This window comes from Dryobates pubescens, chromosome 27 (genome assembly GCF_014839835.1).
Source record: "Dryobates pubescens isolate bDryPub1 chromosome 27, bDryPub1.pri, whole genome shotgun sequence".
Lineage (NCBI taxonomy): Eukaryota > Metazoa > Chordata > Aves > Piciformes > Picidae > Dryobates > Dryobates pubescens.
In genome coordinates this window covers 9,880,805-9,899,752 of record NC_071638.1, presented here as the reverse complement: position 1 = coordinate 9,899,752, position 18,948 = coordinate 9,880,805, and the positions used below count along the sequence as shown (strand labels likewise).

The following is an 18,948-nucleotide window of genomic DNA, read 5'->3' as shown; positions in this document are numbered from 1 at the left end:
AAAAGGGTATCTGGTATTTCAACAAGTATTACCACACTACAGGTAAACTGAATAGCTCTTCTACAGGTGTATCTCATCAGAGATCAACCTGAGTTTGTCTTCTGGACACACATCAACTTTGATTTCTGCTAAGTGTCATCAAACCATTGATGCCAAAATGCAAATTAGGTCTTTAGCTTCTCCTTTCTCCCCCCACATTTCAAGACCAGAAACTGAGATTTTCAGAGAGACTTCAGCTTATTCAACAATGTAAAGAAATCAACGTTTTTAGGGAGGTGAGGAGTCTGTTTCTTAACCTGAAGTGCAATACATACTTCACCAGATCTATTCTGTTGTTGATTGCAGCCCAGTGGAGGAGGGTCACGTTTTCTTTGTCCGGTTGTCGCACATCATAACCTGCTTCCACCAGCTCTCTACACCGTTCGTAGATCCCATACCTTCGAGAAGAACACAGGATTTTACCAAGCTTGCACCTCAGGTCAAAATGCAAACATCACACTTAATGGTCACAATTGCAATACAAAGGCTTAAATGGAAGAGAAATGAAGAAGAAACTTTACTGTCTGGTTCTATCTGACTGCAGATCTCTTGAAGCAAGAAGCTTCCACTGGCAGAAGTTACGTTAGTCATAACGAGATCTTACAGAAAACATGTCTCCTCAGCAAACCATACAGCAGAGCATGGTGAAATATCAGTAGCATACCATGTTTAAATAAAACTCCACAACAACCCCATGCAGAGCTACAGGCTGGGGACAGAGTGGCTGGAGAGCTCCCAAACAGAAAGGGTCCTGGGGGTGCTGATTGACAGCTGCCTAAACATGAGCCAGCAGTGTGCCCAGCTGGCCAAGAAGGCCAATGGCATCCTGGCCTGCATTAAGAATAGGGTGGCCAGCAGGAGCAGGAAAGTCATTGTGCCCCTGTACACTGCATTGGTTAGGCCACACCTTGAGTCCTGTGTCCAGTTCTAGGTCCCTCAGTTTAAGAAGGACATTGAGACACTTGAACATGTCCAGAGAAGGGCAGCGAGGCTGGGGAGAGGCCTTGAGCACAGCCCTGTGAGGAGAGGCTGAGGGAGCTGGGGTTGTTTAGCCTGGAGAAGAGGAGGCTCAGGGGAGACCTCATTGCTATCTACAGCTACCTGAAAGGTGGTTGTAGCCAGGAAGGGGTTGGTCTCTTCTCCCAGGCAACCAGCACCAGAACAAGGGGACACAGTCTCAAGCTGCACCAGGGGAAGTTTAGGCTGAAGGTGAGGAGAAAGTTCTTCACTGAGAGAGTCGTTCATCATTGGAATGTGCTGCCCAGGGAGGTGGTAGAGTCGCCGTCCCTGGAGGTGTACACGAAGGGATTGGACGTGGCACTTGGTGCCATGGTCTAGTCATGAGGTGTGTGGTGACACGTTGGACTTGATAATCTTTGAGGTCTCTTCCAACCTTGGTGATACTGTGATACTGTGACTCCACTCCATTTTCTCCTACCTCTCTTCTCCTTCCTTTCCATCTCTTGAAAACCAAAAGAGCTTAGCCAACTGATCTGACAGTACCTTCCCAGAACCCAGCAGCTGACAAGACCATCAGGTCAATTACAAACACTAAAACCTTACCTACTTACCATTCTCCTTCTCAGATAACAAACAGCAATTTCCCACACATAAGTTAGCAGCATTTTCTTTTTCACACCACTTCAGAATTCTATGCTTTTATAGGACTGCCTATCATCCTCATAAAAGATTTACTATTCAATGGGATCTGCCTGCCTTGAGAGGGGAAAAAAAACACAACAAAAAAATTCTGGGAAGTATAAACATCACTTCCACATCTAATGTAAGAGTGACTCTAGCATTAAATAATGCTTGTTGTGATGCTTGCATTGCTTTACCACCTATTTTAAGCTGCAATAAAAGCAATGCAGAAAGGCAGATAAATGTTACCTTTCAAAGGCTGTACAATCCATAGGGATTTCTCAAGCCTCAAGGACAAGACAGATGTGTGGGTAGTTACCTGTGGTGGTTTAAGCCTTAACTGGGAGTTAAGAGCTCAGATGGGGGCAAGGCTGAGAATCTCTCCCCCGATCTCCCCTCCTCCCTCCCAATAGAGGGGGGGGGGGGGGAAAGGGAAGGAGCAAACAATAATTTGGAGTTGGCTTGAAAGTAGAGAGGTAAAGAGTTTTCTTCAAACAATAACAATAACAGGTAAGGTTCACAAGTGCAAGGAACAAGGATGGATGGGAGGGGGACAAAGAAGAATAATACAAAAACAGTCTCTCTCTGAAGAGGCGTGGAGGCAGCAGGGAGAAGGATCAGGCCCAACTATGTGGCAGAGGAGCAGGAAAGCAGCTCTCATCCAGGAGAGGCAAGAGCCAAAAGGAGAACTAATAGCTGCAATGCCCTGCTTTTTCTACCCTAGCTGGGTAGGGAGGGGGGAGTGGAACAGACTCAGCTTCCCAGGCAGGGAAAAATGCCCTGCAGGGACGGCAATGCACCCGCAAGCCCTCCCCCCTTTGTTTTCAGAATGGGCGTTAACCCACGACATTACCATCCCTACTTTCTCTTTCATGTATTTCACTGGAACCTCAGTCTGGCCAAGGCTCCCACAGTGAAGCCTCAAATGACTCAAATCAAAAAGCCTCGGGGAGGTTTTCCAAGCCCGCCGCAGGTCTGAAGCACGTAAATCAATTTGGCACTGCTGAAAAATAAGTACTGGGCCTAACACCCTACCCAGAGCGTGTGGTTCCCAATTTCTTAGGAAATCTGCACCAGGAACTATGGAAAACGGCAGACATTGCAGTCATAGCCATCACCTTCCCAAACACCCCGAAAATCTCAAAACAAAGACAACTGGAGCAGAACGTGCAACTGGCAACAAGTCAGTCGGTTGGTGGCAGCTGTGAAGAGAAGAGGTTTGGTTAACAAAGACTTAAAAATATAGATGGACAAGTCCTGCATGAGACAGCAATGTGCCTTTGTGGCCAAGAAGGCCAGCAGGTTCCTGGGGTGCATGAAGAGGAGTGTGGCCATTAGATCCAGGGTGGTTCTCCTCCCCTTCTACTCTGCCCTGGCGAGACCTCACCTGGAATATCGTGCCCAGTGCTGGGCTCTCCAGTTCAAGAGGAGCAGGGATCTGCTGGAGAGAGTCCAACGGAGAGCTGCCAGGATGATGAAGGGACTGGAGTATGTGCACTGTGAGGACAGGCTGAGAGCCCTGGGGCTGTTTAGTCTGGAGATGAGTAGGCTGAGAGGGGATTAACAAGTGACTTGCACAGCATCAAGGCCTTTTCTCTTTCTCAGACTGTCCTGCCAGTTAGAAGGCTGAAGGTGCACAGGAAGCTAGGAGTGGACACCACTGGGACAGCTGATTCCAGATGACCAAAGAGACAGCCCATTTCATGTGACACTGCTCAGCATAAATGCTGGGAGAAGGAGGAAAAAGGACAACATTTGGAATTATGGTGTTTGTCTCCCCAAATGTACTGGATTCAGATGGATCGAAGTAAATTTTCTTTCTAGTAGCTGGTACAGTGCTGTGTTTTGGATTTATGCTGAGAACAATGTTGATAACACACTGATATTTTAATTGTTGCTCAGCTGTGTTTATATTAAATCCAGAACTTTTCAGTTCCTCATGACCTCATGCCCTGTGTATAATCAGGAGGCAGTGGGCCTGGAGGCACCATGGCTCAGGGATTGCCTGGGCATCAGTCAGCAGGTGGTGAGCACTTGTATTGTGCATCACTCGTTCTGTATATCACTGTTATCCTTTCCCCTTCCTTTTCTGTTCTATTAAACTATCTTTACCTCAGCCCAAGAGTTCTGTGTTGTTGGGCTTTCCCCCTACCCCAAATTCCCTCCACCATCCCTCTGTGGAGGAGTGAGCAAGCAGCTGTGTGCTGCTCCATTATCATCAGAGATTAAACCTCATCAAGCAATTGCTGGGTGTGATGGGGCATTGCTATCCTCAAGATAGTTGAACACCTGACTGCCAATAGGAAGTAGTAAGGTAAGTCCTTATTTTGCTTGCTTGCAAACACAGCAGTTGTTTTCCCTGTTAAACCATAATGTTTCATTTTCACCCTTCCAGTTCATTTCCCCATCCCACTGGAGGGAACTGAGTGAGCAGCTGTGTGGGGCTCAGCAGTCTACTGCAGTCTGCATGGATGAACAAGATGCTCCTGGACTTACTTGGGCAAAAAAGAAGAGTCAATAAGGAATGGAAGCAAGAGCAGTCTACATGGGAGGACTACAAAGAAGCTGTCCAAGCAGCCAGGGATTCAGGTTAGGAAATCAAAAGTACAGATAGAATTAAGTTTGGCAAGGGGCATAAGGAACAAGAATTTCTTCAGACACAACAGCGACAAAAAGCCTAGGGAAGATGTGGGGCTCCATGGAAGGAAAACTGAGACCTTGTCATGTGGGATACAGAGAATGACTACTTTGCCTCCGTCTTCACCAGCAAAGGCTCTAGCTGCACCACCCAGGTTCCAGAAGGCAAAGGCAGGGAATGGGAAAATAAAGATCTGCCCACTGGAAGTGTAAGTCAGGTTCAAGACCATCTGAAGGTGCACAAGTGCATGGGTCCTGAAGGAACTGGTAGACGAAGTTGCCTGGGCAGAGACTACAGCATGGGTTCAGATACCAACAGAAACAGTAAAAATGGACTCCTTCACCAGGCTTGGCATTGTAGATTTCCCCTCCTCCTCACTGCAAAGCAAACTGCAACTCACACGTACATCCTACTACTTGGCCACAAAACAAGTAATGAAGTCCTGCAATACATCAGAAGAGCTTTCCTAGGAGAACAAAACACTTTGCAGAAGCTAAACAGAGAATGGGCTACACAGCAATTTTAAGTCACCATCACTTTGTCCCTAGCCATTTATTCTGGTATCCTGAACTCAGTCATAACTTAGTACAAAAGATGTAACTCAGAAGATTTATGAAATGATACCTTGTATGTATTAAATACTTACAAGAGGACTTAAGAATCCAGACAGACTCTGCCTGAAAGAAATGTTAAGAATTTATGACAATTTGCTTCTCCTCCTGGAAACAGCAGGTTCTCTACAATTAAATAAAGCCCTGAACCTGACATAGTTATTCTTTCTTGAGCTCTGTCCTAGAAATGCAGCAATTCTTCTCTCACATCCTAGCTACAGCCTTCTTCCATCACTCTGCCGCAGCTGACTTCACCTTGTCTTCTCCAAAGGCTCATGACGCAGTCAGACTACAAAATGAGCAAGTGATATATTGCAGACACTCAGCACAACTGTGTTCAGGATGCTGCTACACAGGGCTCTGTGCCCTTCAAAGAAGAGGAATGGAGGAAAACATTCAAGTTCTCACAAGAGACTGATGTAGTAACCTAACCAATTTTTAGTATCTGGGTGAATTCTAGAGGGTGATGCTGTGAACATCAAGTATAATTAAAGCATACTGTTGAGCTGTCCTTGCAAGATAAAATTTGGCCATGCTGCTAGGAAGGAATCTTCACTGAACACACATCACCATGCTAACAAACAGTAGGCAAGCCAGGAGCTCACTTCCTCATCTCGCTCTCATTGTGTCTCAAATCAAAGCTGGTTTAGCTACAACTGCAATTAGCAGGAAAATTATTGGCTTTTTTTCATCTCTTGAAGTCTCATTCCCCTGAATAATGGTGGTTAAATACCAACAAAACCTTTCATACATTCTCACAGTTTTTTTGTATTAAACAGTATGACAGTTTAGTTTTCAACAGCAAAGGGACAACTCAAGAGCTGTTTAATGAACCTGTAACAGTGAAGCTGAGAAACAAGACAAATCCAGCTCCTACATTGTTCCAAAGCCTCGAACTGCCTGAACAGTTATGGCTATATTGCTAGTGTGGCTACAGAAATCCCACTGTTCCATGTGAGCTTCAGAGACTTTTCAGTGCTGGGCCCAATGCTGTTTAATATCTTTGTAAATGATCACAGAATCAACCATGTTGGAAGAGACCTCCAAGATCATCAAGTCCAGCCCATCACCTTACCCTAATTAATCAACTAGACCATGACACTAAGTGCCATGATCTGGATGGTGAGATCAAGAGCACCCTGTTGAAGTTTGCAGACAACACCAAAATAACTGGGGAGATTGACACTCCAGAAGGGAGAGCCACTCTCTTGGAAGACCTGTTCAGGCTGAATGAGCTACAAGAACCTTAGGAAGTTCAACAGGAACAAGTATAGGGTCTTGCACCTGGTAATACATAACCCAGGAGCACAGTTCAGCCTGGGATCTATCTGGCTGAAGAGCTGCGCTGCGGAAAGGGCCCTAGGGGGTCTTGGCAAACAAGCTCAACATGTGTGAACAGTGTGCTGCAGTGGCAAAGGCAGACAAGAGGATGCTGGGTTGCACCAACAAAGGCATCACCATCAGAGATAAAGGAGTCATTATCCCATTTGGTGCTTGTCAGACCACAGTTAGAATACTGCCATGAAGTTTTGGTCCCTGCTGTACAAAAAAAGATGTGGACAGGCTGAGAAGGGTCCAGAGGAGAGCCAGGAGAATGATGAGAACACTGGAAGACCTGCCACATAAGGAAAGGCTGAGAGAACTGGGTTTGTTCAGCCTTGAGAAGAGAAGGCTTAGAGAAGACCTTATTACCACGTACCAGTATATAAAGGGTGGCTACCAGGAGAATGGAGACTCCCTTTTTACAAGGGATCACATCGAACAGACAAGGGGTAATGGGTGTAAGTTACTCCTGGGGAGATTCCAACTGGACTCCAGAAAAAAAATTTTCAACAGTTAAAAGACTGGAACAGCCTCCCAAGAGAAGGAGTGAATTCACCTACAAAGGTCAGTTTTAAGACTTAGCTTGACATGGTGCTGGGCCATCTCATTTCAACTATACTATTACGTAGATCATCTGGTCCAACCTTTCCCTGGCGTCTCTTCCAACCTGGCAGTCTGCCCCGTGCTCTTTAACATCTTTATTGATGATCTGGATGAGGGCACTGAGTCCATCATCAGTACATTTGCAGACGACACCAAGCTGGGGGCAGGAGTTGATCTGCTGGAGGGTTGAGAGGCTCTGCAGAGGGACCTTGACAGGCTGGGCAGATGGGCAGAGTCCAAGGGCATGAGATTGAACACATCCAAGTGCCAGGTTCTGCACATTGGCCACAACAACCCCATGCAGTGCTACAGGCTGGAGGCAGAGTGGCTGGAGGGCAGCCAGGCAGAGAGGGACCTAGAGGTACTGGCCAATGGTAGGCTGAACATGAGCCTGCAGTGTGCCCAAGCAGCCAGGAGGGCCAATGGCATCCTGGCCTGCATCAGGAAGAGTGTGGCCAGCAGGAGCAGGGAGGTCATTCTGCCCCTGTACACTGCACTGGTTAGGGCACACCTTGAGTCCTGTGTCCAGTTCTGGGCCCCTCAGTTTAGGAAGGAGGTTGACTTGCTGGAAGGTGTCCAGAGAAGGGCAACAAAGTTGGTGAGGGGTTTGGAACACAAGCCCTATGAGGAGAGGCTGAGGGAGCTGGGCTTGCTTAGCCTGGAGAAAAGGAGACTCAGGGGTGACCTTCTTGCTCTCTACAACTACCTGAAGGGAGGTTGGAGACAGGCAGAGGTTGGTCTCTTCTCCCAGGCAGCCATCACCAGAACAAGAGGACAGTCTCAGGTTGTGCCAGGGGAGGTTTAGGCGGGAGGTTAGGAGGAAGTTTTACACAGAGAGAGTGATTGCCCATTGGAATGGGCTGCCTGGGGAGGTGGTGGAGTCACCATCATTGGAGGTGTTCAGGAGGAGACTTGATAGGGTGCTTGGTGCCATGGTTTAGTTGATTAGGTGGGTTGGATTGGTTGATGGGTTGGACACGATGATCTTGAAGGTCTCTTCCAACCTGGTTTATTCTATTTTATTCTAGTCTAGTCTAGTCTAGTCTATGCTATTCTATTCATTTTCACCAATACAATCAAACTCCCTGGGCACCAATCACCAGGCATACAGAGAGTGTGCCCGTGGCAGTCTGCACACCCTCTCCTTTTAATAGCTGAAAAAAAGCCAGGAGTACCATTTAGGCCAGCCCTCACCAAGCTGAATTGTTCCAGGGTTTGGGTTTTTTATTAGCAGTTACCCTATGAATGATGAGAAATAGTGAGGAAAAAAAAGAAGCATGTTCTCAAATGTCTTCAACAGTATTTTTCCCAAGCAAGATCTAGCATGTTTCATATTTCATGCTGCACTGTTTCACAAGCACATGGCTTCATTTTGAAAGATCTCAGTGATTAAAACTAACAGAGAAATTAATCTTTCAATAATGAAATCATAACACTTGAGTACAAGGAATCAATCTTCCAGGAGTCACAAAAGCACTTGCTAATATCATTAATGTTTAATATCCATGTTCATAATGGTTATTTAATGTGCTTCCTGCATAGGTGGAATATGCCTGATTTCTCTACAAGCAGAAGGTGTCTACTGATGCCCAGCTGAACTGAAAATGCTGCAAGCACTTGTGCCTCAGATTGTTCTCTTCATCACAACCTATCACACACTCCTCCATCCTTGAATATTTGCTATTTTCTTAGTTTGATGCATCAAGAGAAGTGTGGCCAGCAGGTTGAGGGAGGGGATTCTCCCCCTCTGCTCCACTCTGCTGAGAAAACACCTGGAGCTCTGTGTCCAGTTCTGGAGTTTCTGTTCCAGGAAGGATCTGGAGGTGCTGGAAGGTGTCCAGAGAAGGGCCACGAGGATGAGCAGAGGGCTGGAGCTGCTCTGCTATGAGGACAGACTGAGGGAGTTGGGGCTGTTCAGTCTGGAGAAGAGAAGGCTCCCAGGAGACCTAATTGTGGCCTTCCAGGATCTGAAGGGGGCTACAAGAAAGCTGGAGAGGGACTTATGAGGGTTTCAGGGAGTGATAGGACTGGGGGGAATGGAAAAAAAACTGTAAGTGGGTAGATTCAGACTGGATGTTAGGAAGAAGTTGTTCCCCATGAGGGTGGTGAGAGACTGGCACAGGTTGCCCAGGGAGGTGGTGGAAGCCTCGTCCCTGGAGGTTTTGGAGGCCAGGCTGGATGTGGCTGTGAGCAACCTGCTGTAGTGTGAGATGTCCCTGCCCACGGCAGGGCGGTTGGAAGTAGATGATTCTTGAGGTCCCTTCCAACCCTGACAATTCTATGATTCTAAAAGATATAAACTAAGACAAAGGCAGCAACTTTAGGCTGTTATGTGTACATAGTTCTCTTCTCAAGGCATTGTACTCAAAGCTGACTCCAGCCTTGGATGACACAGAACTACTAGTGCCACACCAGGCAGAAACATCCAATATGTCTCTATTCAATTTCACTTTTAAATCACTTACGACCTTTTCTTTTTTTCTCACAAGACACCATTCTCTTGCAGCTCTAGTGAGGAGATGCTATCACAGAGGAAGGAAAAAAAGGACACAACCCACTCTTTAATTTTGTAGAGGCAGAAGAAATTAAAATACTTTCTACAGAGTTAGAAGTCAAGTACTTGTTATGCAGTAGTATGCAATGTTCCTCCACTGCAATAGCAAAGGCAAGAATGGATTCACTTTATACTCCTCCTTTGAAAACTGGTTTTCAAATACCTGAGTGGCCTGTTTCCGCTTTCAGAACCAGTGAATCAAACAGTTTTGCTTGATTCCAAGATGCCAAGAGATTACACACATATTGTAACCACTGCAAGATGAAGGGTTAAGAAACCACTCTTTTTAATGCTGCCTAGATACCCTCGGAACTGTTTATAACAAAGCCAGTGAATAGTGGCTTTATATCAATAGAAACTAATCCCAAACATTACGAGTTTTATTCCAGCACAAGTTTCTGCAAAATAAAAAAGACTCCTGGGGGTACCAAGCATGACCAGGCCCAGATGTCTATGGGAGAATTTATCAGGCACATCACAGGGCAAACACTTGGCAATGAGAACCATCAGCTGATTTTCTCTACACCATGTCTTAATCTGATTGTGAGAGGGTATTAGACTGGAGCTCATACTGTATGAGCATGCTAATTCAATAAGTGTCCAATCTACAAATTAAGAAGAAAAAGCACACAAGCACTCAACAAGATAGGAAACAGCAAACAAATATTTGTGGAAAAACTTGTGGAGCTTGCAAGCTCTTATTTTCCCTTGCTGAAAAACATGAAAGGCATTATTTTATTAACACTGTTCTACTGCTCTGTAATCAAGTGTCAGTACACTCAGCATCTCCAAATGGAATCCTACAGTCAAACAGCACATATCAAGTATGTGGACTTGATGATCTTTGAGGTCTTTTCCAACCTTGCTGATTCTATGATTCTATAACTACCTAGTGACACAGAAAAGTACTGTGTCCGGTTCTGGGCCCCTCAGTTTAGGAAGGATGTTGACTTACTGGAGCATGTCCAGAGAAGGGCAACAAAGCTGGGGAGGGGTCTGGAGCACAGCCCTGTGAGGAGAGGCTGGGGGAGCTGGGCTTGCTTAGCCTGGAGAAGAGGAGGCTCAGGGGAGACCTTATTGCTCTCTACAACTACCTTAAGGGAGGTTGTGGACAGGCAGAGGTTGGTCTCTTCTCCCAGGCAACCAGCACCAGAACAAGAGGACACAGTCTCAGGCTGCACCAGGGGAGGTTTAGGCTGGATGTTAGGAAGAAGTTCTACACAGAGAGAGTGATTGCCCATTGGAATGGGCTGCCTGGGGAGGTGGTGGAGTCACCATCATTGGAGGTGTTCAGGAGAAGACTTGATAGGGTGCTTGGTTGCATGGTTTAGTTGATTAGGTGGGTTGGATTGGTTGATGGGTTGGACACAATGATCTTGAAAGTCTCTTCCAACCTGGTCTATTCTATTCTATTCTATTCTATTCTATTCTATCAGCAAACAATTCTGTTCTACAGAGAAATGTACCTTCTACCCAGTAAGAAGCCAGCAATTTTAACTGGCCTTACATGAAATGCTAAATAATTTTGGATAACAGACCAGCTTGACCTGACAGCTTCAGTATCATAATTACCCATCAGATCATTCTCAAGACCACCAGAATTTCCTTTAACTAATGGTAATCATTTTGACTGCATCACACTGAAAATAAAAACAACTTAATAATATTCTCTTGTGGAAGTTTTGAGGTGTTCTGGGGAAAAAAGTAACTGTGCTACCAATGTCATGCTGGGTGCTACATGTCTGGACTTAGGAAAAAAAAAAATCCCACCCAAACAAAGACATGGAAAAGAATTCTTATTCTATTTTGCTACATTTTGCTTGAATTTACTGAAATGCTCAGGGAGGGGACCTCTAGGAGAAGATGAGCAGCTCTTTTTTCTTCTAGAACTTCCCGAGGCATCTTACCCTAGCACTTAGCTAAAAAGTAAACCAAGTCAGCAGGTATTTTAATCTCAGGGAGTGTTGAATTTTTGAGGAAAAGTGGTAGAGGATCAGGTCACCTACTTTAGGCATAAATATATACATCATTGAGGTTATCTCTCTACAAATGTGATTAACTACATAATAGGAACTTTACATTCTTTTAATAACGTTGAATTAATGTTAACAGCATTACATAACCTATTGCAAGTCTTAGGATATTTGGTGGGTTTACCTTCTGCTTTAAATAAAACCCTTTAAAGGCAGGTGTTTTGTATTGCATGGCCTTTGAATCCTAGTAAATTATTAAAATAAAGGGGAGTTCTCCCCCTAGTCATGGAAATGCTCTCTGCATACTACAACTCTCATCATGCTGACAGGCCCTCTTTCCTGTGATATTACCCAGCAGGGCTGTGATAGTATCATAGTATCAGTCAGGGTTGGAAGGGACCACAAGGATCATCTACTTCCAACACCCTTGCCATGGGCAGGGGCACTTCACACTAGATCAGGCTGGACACAGCTTCGTCCAGCCTGGGCTTAAACACCTCCAGGGACGGGGCCTCAACCACCTCCCTGGACAACCCATTCCAGGGCTTCACCACTCTCATGCTGAAGAACTTCCTCCTCACGTCCAGCCTGAATCTCTCCACCTTCAGCTTCATTCCATTCCCCCTAGGCCTATCACTCCCTGATCTCCTGAGAAGTCCCTCCCCAGCCTTCTTGTAGGCCCCCTTCAGATCCTGGAAGGCCACAATTAGGTCACCTCAGAGCCTTCTCTTCTCCAGACTGAACAGCCCCATATATGATATGAAATTACAGTCCTCTTCAGTGAGATGTCATCCTCTCTAAATCACAGTTCACCATGACTGGGCAAAAGCATAACAGGTAACTCACTGCCCTGTGGAATTTTTGTTTGGGGAGACCAGAAAGAAATTATAATTCAGTGGCAAGCATAAATAAGCCTAAATTTAAGGGCTAGCAGTAACAAACATGTTTTAGGGTTTCAAACATGCAATGAGCATAAAAGAATGGAAGTTACTAGCTTGCAAAACAACTTGTGCTGTCACACTTCCATGCTTTTCAGCAGCAGCTAGACTGATGCTATGCCAATATTTCAATTTCTAAAAATACCCTAACACAAGGATTCTAGGCTGGACTAGTACTAGTATTGAAAGCAACAATTGCAGAGTCAGGCAGCATCGATTTCAGGAGCTTAAAACTCTTCACAACTCAGAAAGTGGAAGAAAGTACTTCCTTCCTAAACCTAAATGGGGCCTGTGCCACATGCAGGAGGTGCCTTTTAATTAAAAAGAGGAAAGAAAATTTTCCTCTTCAGAAGAAAAAAGGCAAATAGCTCAGCTAGACACATAACAGTTTAAACATTCAAATTAACAACTGGAGAAAGATAAAACTCTTTAAAAATATAATTGCAGCTCACTGCAATGAAAAATGACAGTGGTTTAGGTTTCTGAATAGTAAAAAGAGCAAGATAAACAGCATCATGACAACTGCTCTAAAAGTCCTGTCAGTTAGTATGTACTACAGGACTGTGTAGAAGACAAATGTGTGTAATAATTCCATTATTAATGCAGATGAATTAACTTTGCACACAGGACAGCAGGAGTAAACTTTCTCAGCAATAAAATTCTGTTTTATAGCAGCCCTGAAACTGCAGAATCAGAAACAATGGACAAAGTCACACTGAGACGTTCCCTCTAAATTATAAATGATGCCAACAATTCAAGGAAACACAATTGTGTTTCAATGTTGCCCACTTCTTTATCATTGCCTAACAGAAACTAAACACCAGTAACAACAGGGAGAAAGCCATACTACTTCAATCTCTCCAGCAACCACCTATATTTACAGCTTACCATGATACCTCCTGCGTGTTTGCATACAGTGCTCTTAAAGTTCTCTCAAGAGTAATTTTTGTAGTGCTCACTATTCTATCTAGAAATACAGTGAGCCTCCCACTTTATGCAAATCCATCCATTTCACTGTTGGCCTAAAACAGAGAAATCTAATCCTCAAAAATAAACTTACTGTGTGGCTTTGACGATGTCCCAAGTGCTGTAATCGTCAATGTGGCTTTTCCGTCCAAGAGATTCACTGTAGCCATGGTTGTAATGGCTCTGAGGCTTTATTTCCTGAAACAGACAAACCTGCTATTAGAACACCAAAAATCAGCATTACTAAAGTAACTAAGAAAACAAGAAAGAAGAATATGGCAACAAGGCTGGGGAGAGGTCTGGAGCACAGCCCTGTGAGGAGAGGCTGAGGGAGCTGGAGGTGTTTAGCCTGGAGAAGAGGAGGCTCCGAGGAGACCTCATTGCTCTCTACAACTACCTGAAGGGAGGTTGTAGCCAGGTGGGGGTTGGTCTCTTCTCCCAGGCAACCAGCACCAGAACAAGAGAACACAGTCTCAAGCTGTGCCAGGGGGAAGTTTAGGCTGGAGGTGAGAAAGTTCTTCCCAGCAAGAGTAATTGGCCACTGGAATGTGCTGCCCAGGGAGGTGGTGAAATCCCTGTCCCTGGGGGTGTTCAAAAAGGGATTGGCACTTGGAGACATGGTTCAGTTAGTGAGGAGGTATTGGGAGATAGGTTGGTCTTGATGATCTTGAAGGTCTTTTCCAACCTTGTTGTTGACTCTATGATATACAAGCAAATCCAACACTAGTATCCAATTCAATACACTGCAAAACTACTCAAGCATGGTAAACTGGCCACGTTTCTTCATTTTGCAAAGCAAGCCAGAACAGACTTCAAACATACTCCAGAAAACACCACATGTGAAGGCAGAGTTCAGCCAAATCCCACACCAGGCTATTTTTATATAAGGTTAATAAAAAGTAGCATCCATTTTAATTTTGCTAGTTCTTTACTTTCAGCAATGCAACACCGCATATCTAAAAAGAAGCTGTTGGCCATAAAGTGCCAATTAGAATAGAATAGAATAGAATAGAATAGAATAGAATAGAATAGAATAGAATAGAATAGAACAGAACAGAACAGAACAGAACAGGTTGGAAGAGACCTTCAAGATCATCGTGTCCAACCTATCATCCAACGCCACCTAATCAACTAAACCATGCAACCAAGCACCCTATCAAGTCTCCTCCTGAACACCTCCCAATGATGGTGACTCCACCACCTCCCTGGGCAGCCCATTCCAATGGGCAATCACTCTCTCTGTGTAAAACTTCTTTCTAACCTCCAGCCTAAACCTCCCCTGGTGCAGCTTGAGACTGTGTCCTCTTGTTCTGGTGCTGGCTGCCTGGGAGAAGAGACCAACCTCTGCATGTCCACAGCCTCCCTTCAGGGAGTTGCAGAGAGCAATGAGGTCTCCCCTGAGCCCCCTCCTCTCCAGGCTAAACAACCCCAGCTCCCTCAGCCTCTCCTCACAGGGCTGTGCTCCAGACCCCTCCCCAGCCTCATTGCCCTTCTCTGGACACATTCAAGTGTATCAATGTCCTTCTTAAATTGAGGGGCCCAGAACTGGACACAGTCCTCAAGGTGTGGCCTAACCAGCGCTGAGCACAGGGCAGAATGACCTCCCTGCTCCTGTTGGCCACACTATTCCCGATGCAGGCCAGGATTCTGCCACTCAGTGAGTTGATGTCTAATCTCTGAGGAACAGTGAAAAAAATTAACTACAGAACTGAAGAGTTGTTTCTCCAAAGTCAGTGTCCATAATCAAATTGACTTCAGTAATTTTCTGACAGAGATCCCATTTTTCTTTACAAAATGCATGCATCTGAAGTCAGCTCAGCAAGCAGAAAGTGAAGGCTGGATTTCATACAGTTTCTAGACAATCTCCCGTTTGTTACAAATACTACTCTCTCATTGCCTGGGTGTATCAACCTTGCAATTCAGCAGCTACACAAAAAAAGTGTGAGAACTGCAACAGTGAAGCAAAAAAAAAAGAACCAAAAAAACCCCAAGCTCTCAAAGGTCTAAAAATGCATTTCAATTGATTGTCATTAAAATGTGCCCTTTACTGTTACCATTTTCTCTAACATTCTCCACAATGAGAAATTTTCTTTCTTTCCTTCTATACCTGGCAACACTTTTAAACACCTCACAAAAAGTGCTTATCAAGATTTCAACTTCCACTTAGTTATTAAAATGAGTGCTCAACTTCATGATTACGCTAGAGCTATTTTTGCTTTTGAAAAGAGAAGTATAGCCTGAGTCCAGGCAACCTTGGCATAACACATGTGGTGGTTTAAGCCTTAACTGGGAGTTAAGAGCTCAGATGGGGGCAACGCTGAGAATCTCTCCCCCACTGCCCCCTCCTCCTTCCCAACAGAGAGGGGGGTGGGAAAAAAAAAGGAAGGAGCAAATCCACCAAACAATAATTTGGAGTCAGCTTGGAAGTAGAGAGGTAAAGAGTTTTCTTTAAACAAAATACATATACATATATATCAATAACAGGTAAGGTTCACAAGGGCAAGGAACAAGGCTGGATGGGAGGGGGACAAAGAAGAAGAATACAAAACCAGTCTCTGAGGAGGTGCAAAGGCAGCAGGAAGAAGGATCAGGCCCGACCACATGGAATAGAATAGAATAGAATAGAATAGAACACAATAGAACACAATAGAACACAATAGAATAGACCAGGTTAGAAGAGACCTTCAAGATCATCATGTCCAACCTATCATCCAACACCACCTAATCAACTAAACCACGCAACCAAGCACCCTATCAAGTCTCCTCCTGAACACCTCCAGTGATGGTGACTCCACCACCTCCCCAGGCAGCCCATTCCAATGGGCAATCACTCTCTCTGTATAGAACTTCTTCCTAACCTCCAGCCTCCACCCCCTCCCCCCCCCCCCCGGCACAGCCTGAGACTGTGTCCTCTTGTTCTGGTGCTGGTTGCCGGGCAGAAGAGACCAACCTCCACCTGCCTACAACCTCCCTTCAGAGAGATGTAGCCTCCTCTTCTCCAGGCTAAGCAAGCCCAGCTCCCTCAGTCTCTCCTCATAGGGCTTGTGTTCCAAACCCCTCACCAACTTTGTTGCTCTTCTCTGGACACCTTCCAGCAAGTCAACCTCCTTCCTAAACTGAGGGGCCCAGAACTGGACACAGGACTCAAGGTGTGGCCTAACCAGTGCAGTGTACAGGGGCAGAATGACCTCCCTGCTCCTGCTGGCCACACTGTTCCTGATGCAGGCCAGGATGCCATTGGCCTTCTTGGCTGACTGGGCACACTGCAGGCTCGTGTTCAGCCTACCATCGACCAGCATCCCCAGGTCCCTCCCTGCCTGGCCGCTCTCCAGCCACTCTGACCCCAGCCCGTAGCACTGCATGGGGTTGCTGTGGCCAATGTGCACAACCTGGCAGGAATCACAAGCACGACATTCAGACAGCATCTGCCTTTGGAGCCTAACAAAACTCAAGATCACTTCCTCCAACCTGTTGGAGAGAAGAGAAAGATCTGCTTCAAAATCCTGTACTGCTCTAGATCATCTGCCCAACATTAACAAGAGAACAGGAATAAACATACAAAAAAGTGAACAACCACAACAAATCACATCACGTTGACATCGTGCCTTTCACAGAACTTTGTGTATTTGTCAACTTAAAAGGCATATGGAGACATTGAAGCTTCCACCTAAAACAGTAAAGAATCTCCCCTACATTCATATGCCCATACATAAATGTTAGGGAAACAGTTAACATTCTTGAAACTGCTATGGTATTTTAAACATATGGCAGACTGATAATGAAGTAACATAACATTTTGAGCCTATATCACACTCATAAATGCCTTCAGCAATATTCCTGAGTGTTAAAATATTTTTCCTTTCATGATGACAATATTTATTCCAGGAAAAAAAAAATTTACAGTTATGATCTCTTGTTTAAAAACACTAACAGCTAATTTGGAGATGAGAAACTGGAATCTAAACATTTATTCTTTGATATTGATCCCTACTGACAATGGCTCCTCCCCAGCTGCAAGTCAGGAACACTAAATACAAGGTAGCAGAGCAAAGGCTTGGTTTCATGCGTGGCAAGCACTAAATCTCTGCTTACTTCATCCTGTTTCAAGAAGTCATTTCCAAGCATGACTTGATCCAAATTAGCAGTTTACCATTGTTAAAAGAGAAGGCCACTTCTCTGCCCAGTCTCCCCCATTGCTCTAGGCTCCACGCTCTGGCTGCCTAACTCAAGCTAGCTTTGGTACTCAGAGCTGTGGCTGCAGTGAGCCCACTCAATTCATTAGAGGAGTAAAACAAAAACCCCAAAACAACAACAACAAAAAGGTTAAATAACAAACAGAAAAGAAATCTTTTCCTAGTACAACAACTTGAATCTTCCTCCTGTGAAAAGACAGGATCCAGAGCCACCGACAGAGGGAAAGCAACCCAAAACCAAAAACACAACACATAGCAGGCACATTTTGGCAGCACTCAATTGTTCATTTGACTAAGTAACCACAGAACAACATACTCCGGCTTTTGAACATTCAAGGAAGTCAGCTGACAGGAGGCAGAAAATGATGCTGCTTCTAGAAACTGGTGGAGCTGGCTGCCTTTAAAAACTGCAGGACAACCAGATTTTACTTATGCATAAAAATCTAATTCAGTTCCCCAAGTACTACCAAGGGTCACTCTTTGTAGACGAGCATCCCCCCTCGGTGACTATCCCCTGACAGTGCCCTAATCACTCAAATGCATCTGTGACTAGTTCACCATTACTCATGAGTCATAAAATGTGCAGATTGCTTCCACAGCTGAGCAAAGTAATGTAGTTAGGGAAAACTCAAGAGTGTGAGAATAAGACTGTAGAAAAAAAAAGGTGTTTTGGCAAAGAGAAATGACTTGGTAAAGGAGAAAAGAGAATCTCTCTCTTCAGGGAAACAAAAAGGACCAATAAGACAGGGAAAGAGAAGATCAAGTGTAACATGAAAAATAAGGAAGTACAGGGGAGTGGGGGGGGAAGTAAGCAGAGCTGCCAAGAAAGAGCACTACTTGCACTCCCCATTAGTTCTCCTCATCACCAAATGCACAACTCAAGACATGCTCATTTCCAAGCAGCACTCAAATCTTTTAATCTTTTCCACTAAAAGAAAAGCCAAAATAAAATAAGCTTTAGGAGAATTTCAAGAACAGTATTGTTAAAAACTAAAAAGAAAAATCAAACCAAAACAAAAAAAGGGGGGTGGGTGGGCTTAAGAAAGAATGAGGCAACCAAGACTGAATTATTCCAAGGCAGAAATTTAGTAATTCACAATTATATCTAGCAGGAGGATATGAATAGGTCAATAGGCCTGCTTGGACATAAGGATGGGAGGAAAATACTGCTGCTTACAGCTGCTACACACGGCTCTAGCAGGCACTAACAGATGGCTAGGACTGCTTCTCCTTTGAACGTTATGCAATAGCACTGCAAGGAAGCAATACTGTCAGACACTACTCCAGTTCTGAGTGGTGACCAAGATGTTTGACACTCAAGAGAAACACTAGCAAGTACAAATAAAAGCATTACCTTATAGAAAATACTGCACAGTATTGCCTTTGTTTCTTAATGAAAACAGAAGGAATTATGATAGTACAGTAGTCAAGGAAATACTGTTTCTGTATGTGGCTACAGCACTGGAAGC

General features: G+C 44.8%; 1 protein-coding gene across 1 annotated transcript in view; it reads right to left on the bottom strand.

The window, feature by feature from the left end:
- ZDHHC17 (zinc finger DHHC-type palmitoyltransferase 17) overlaps nt 1-18,948 on the bottom strand; it is an 89,526-nt gene that overhangs the window by 56,102 nt on the left and 14,476 nt on the right. Inside the window, exons 2-3 of the mRNA XM_054173849.1 lie at nt 13,381-13,484; nt 315-437 (exon numbers count right to left, since the gene is read on the bottom strand). Coding sequence (XP_054029824.1) covers nt 315-437; nt 13,381-13,484 — 227 coding nt within the window. The remainder of the gene's footprint in view (nt 1-314; nt 438-13,380; nt 13,485-18,948) is intronic.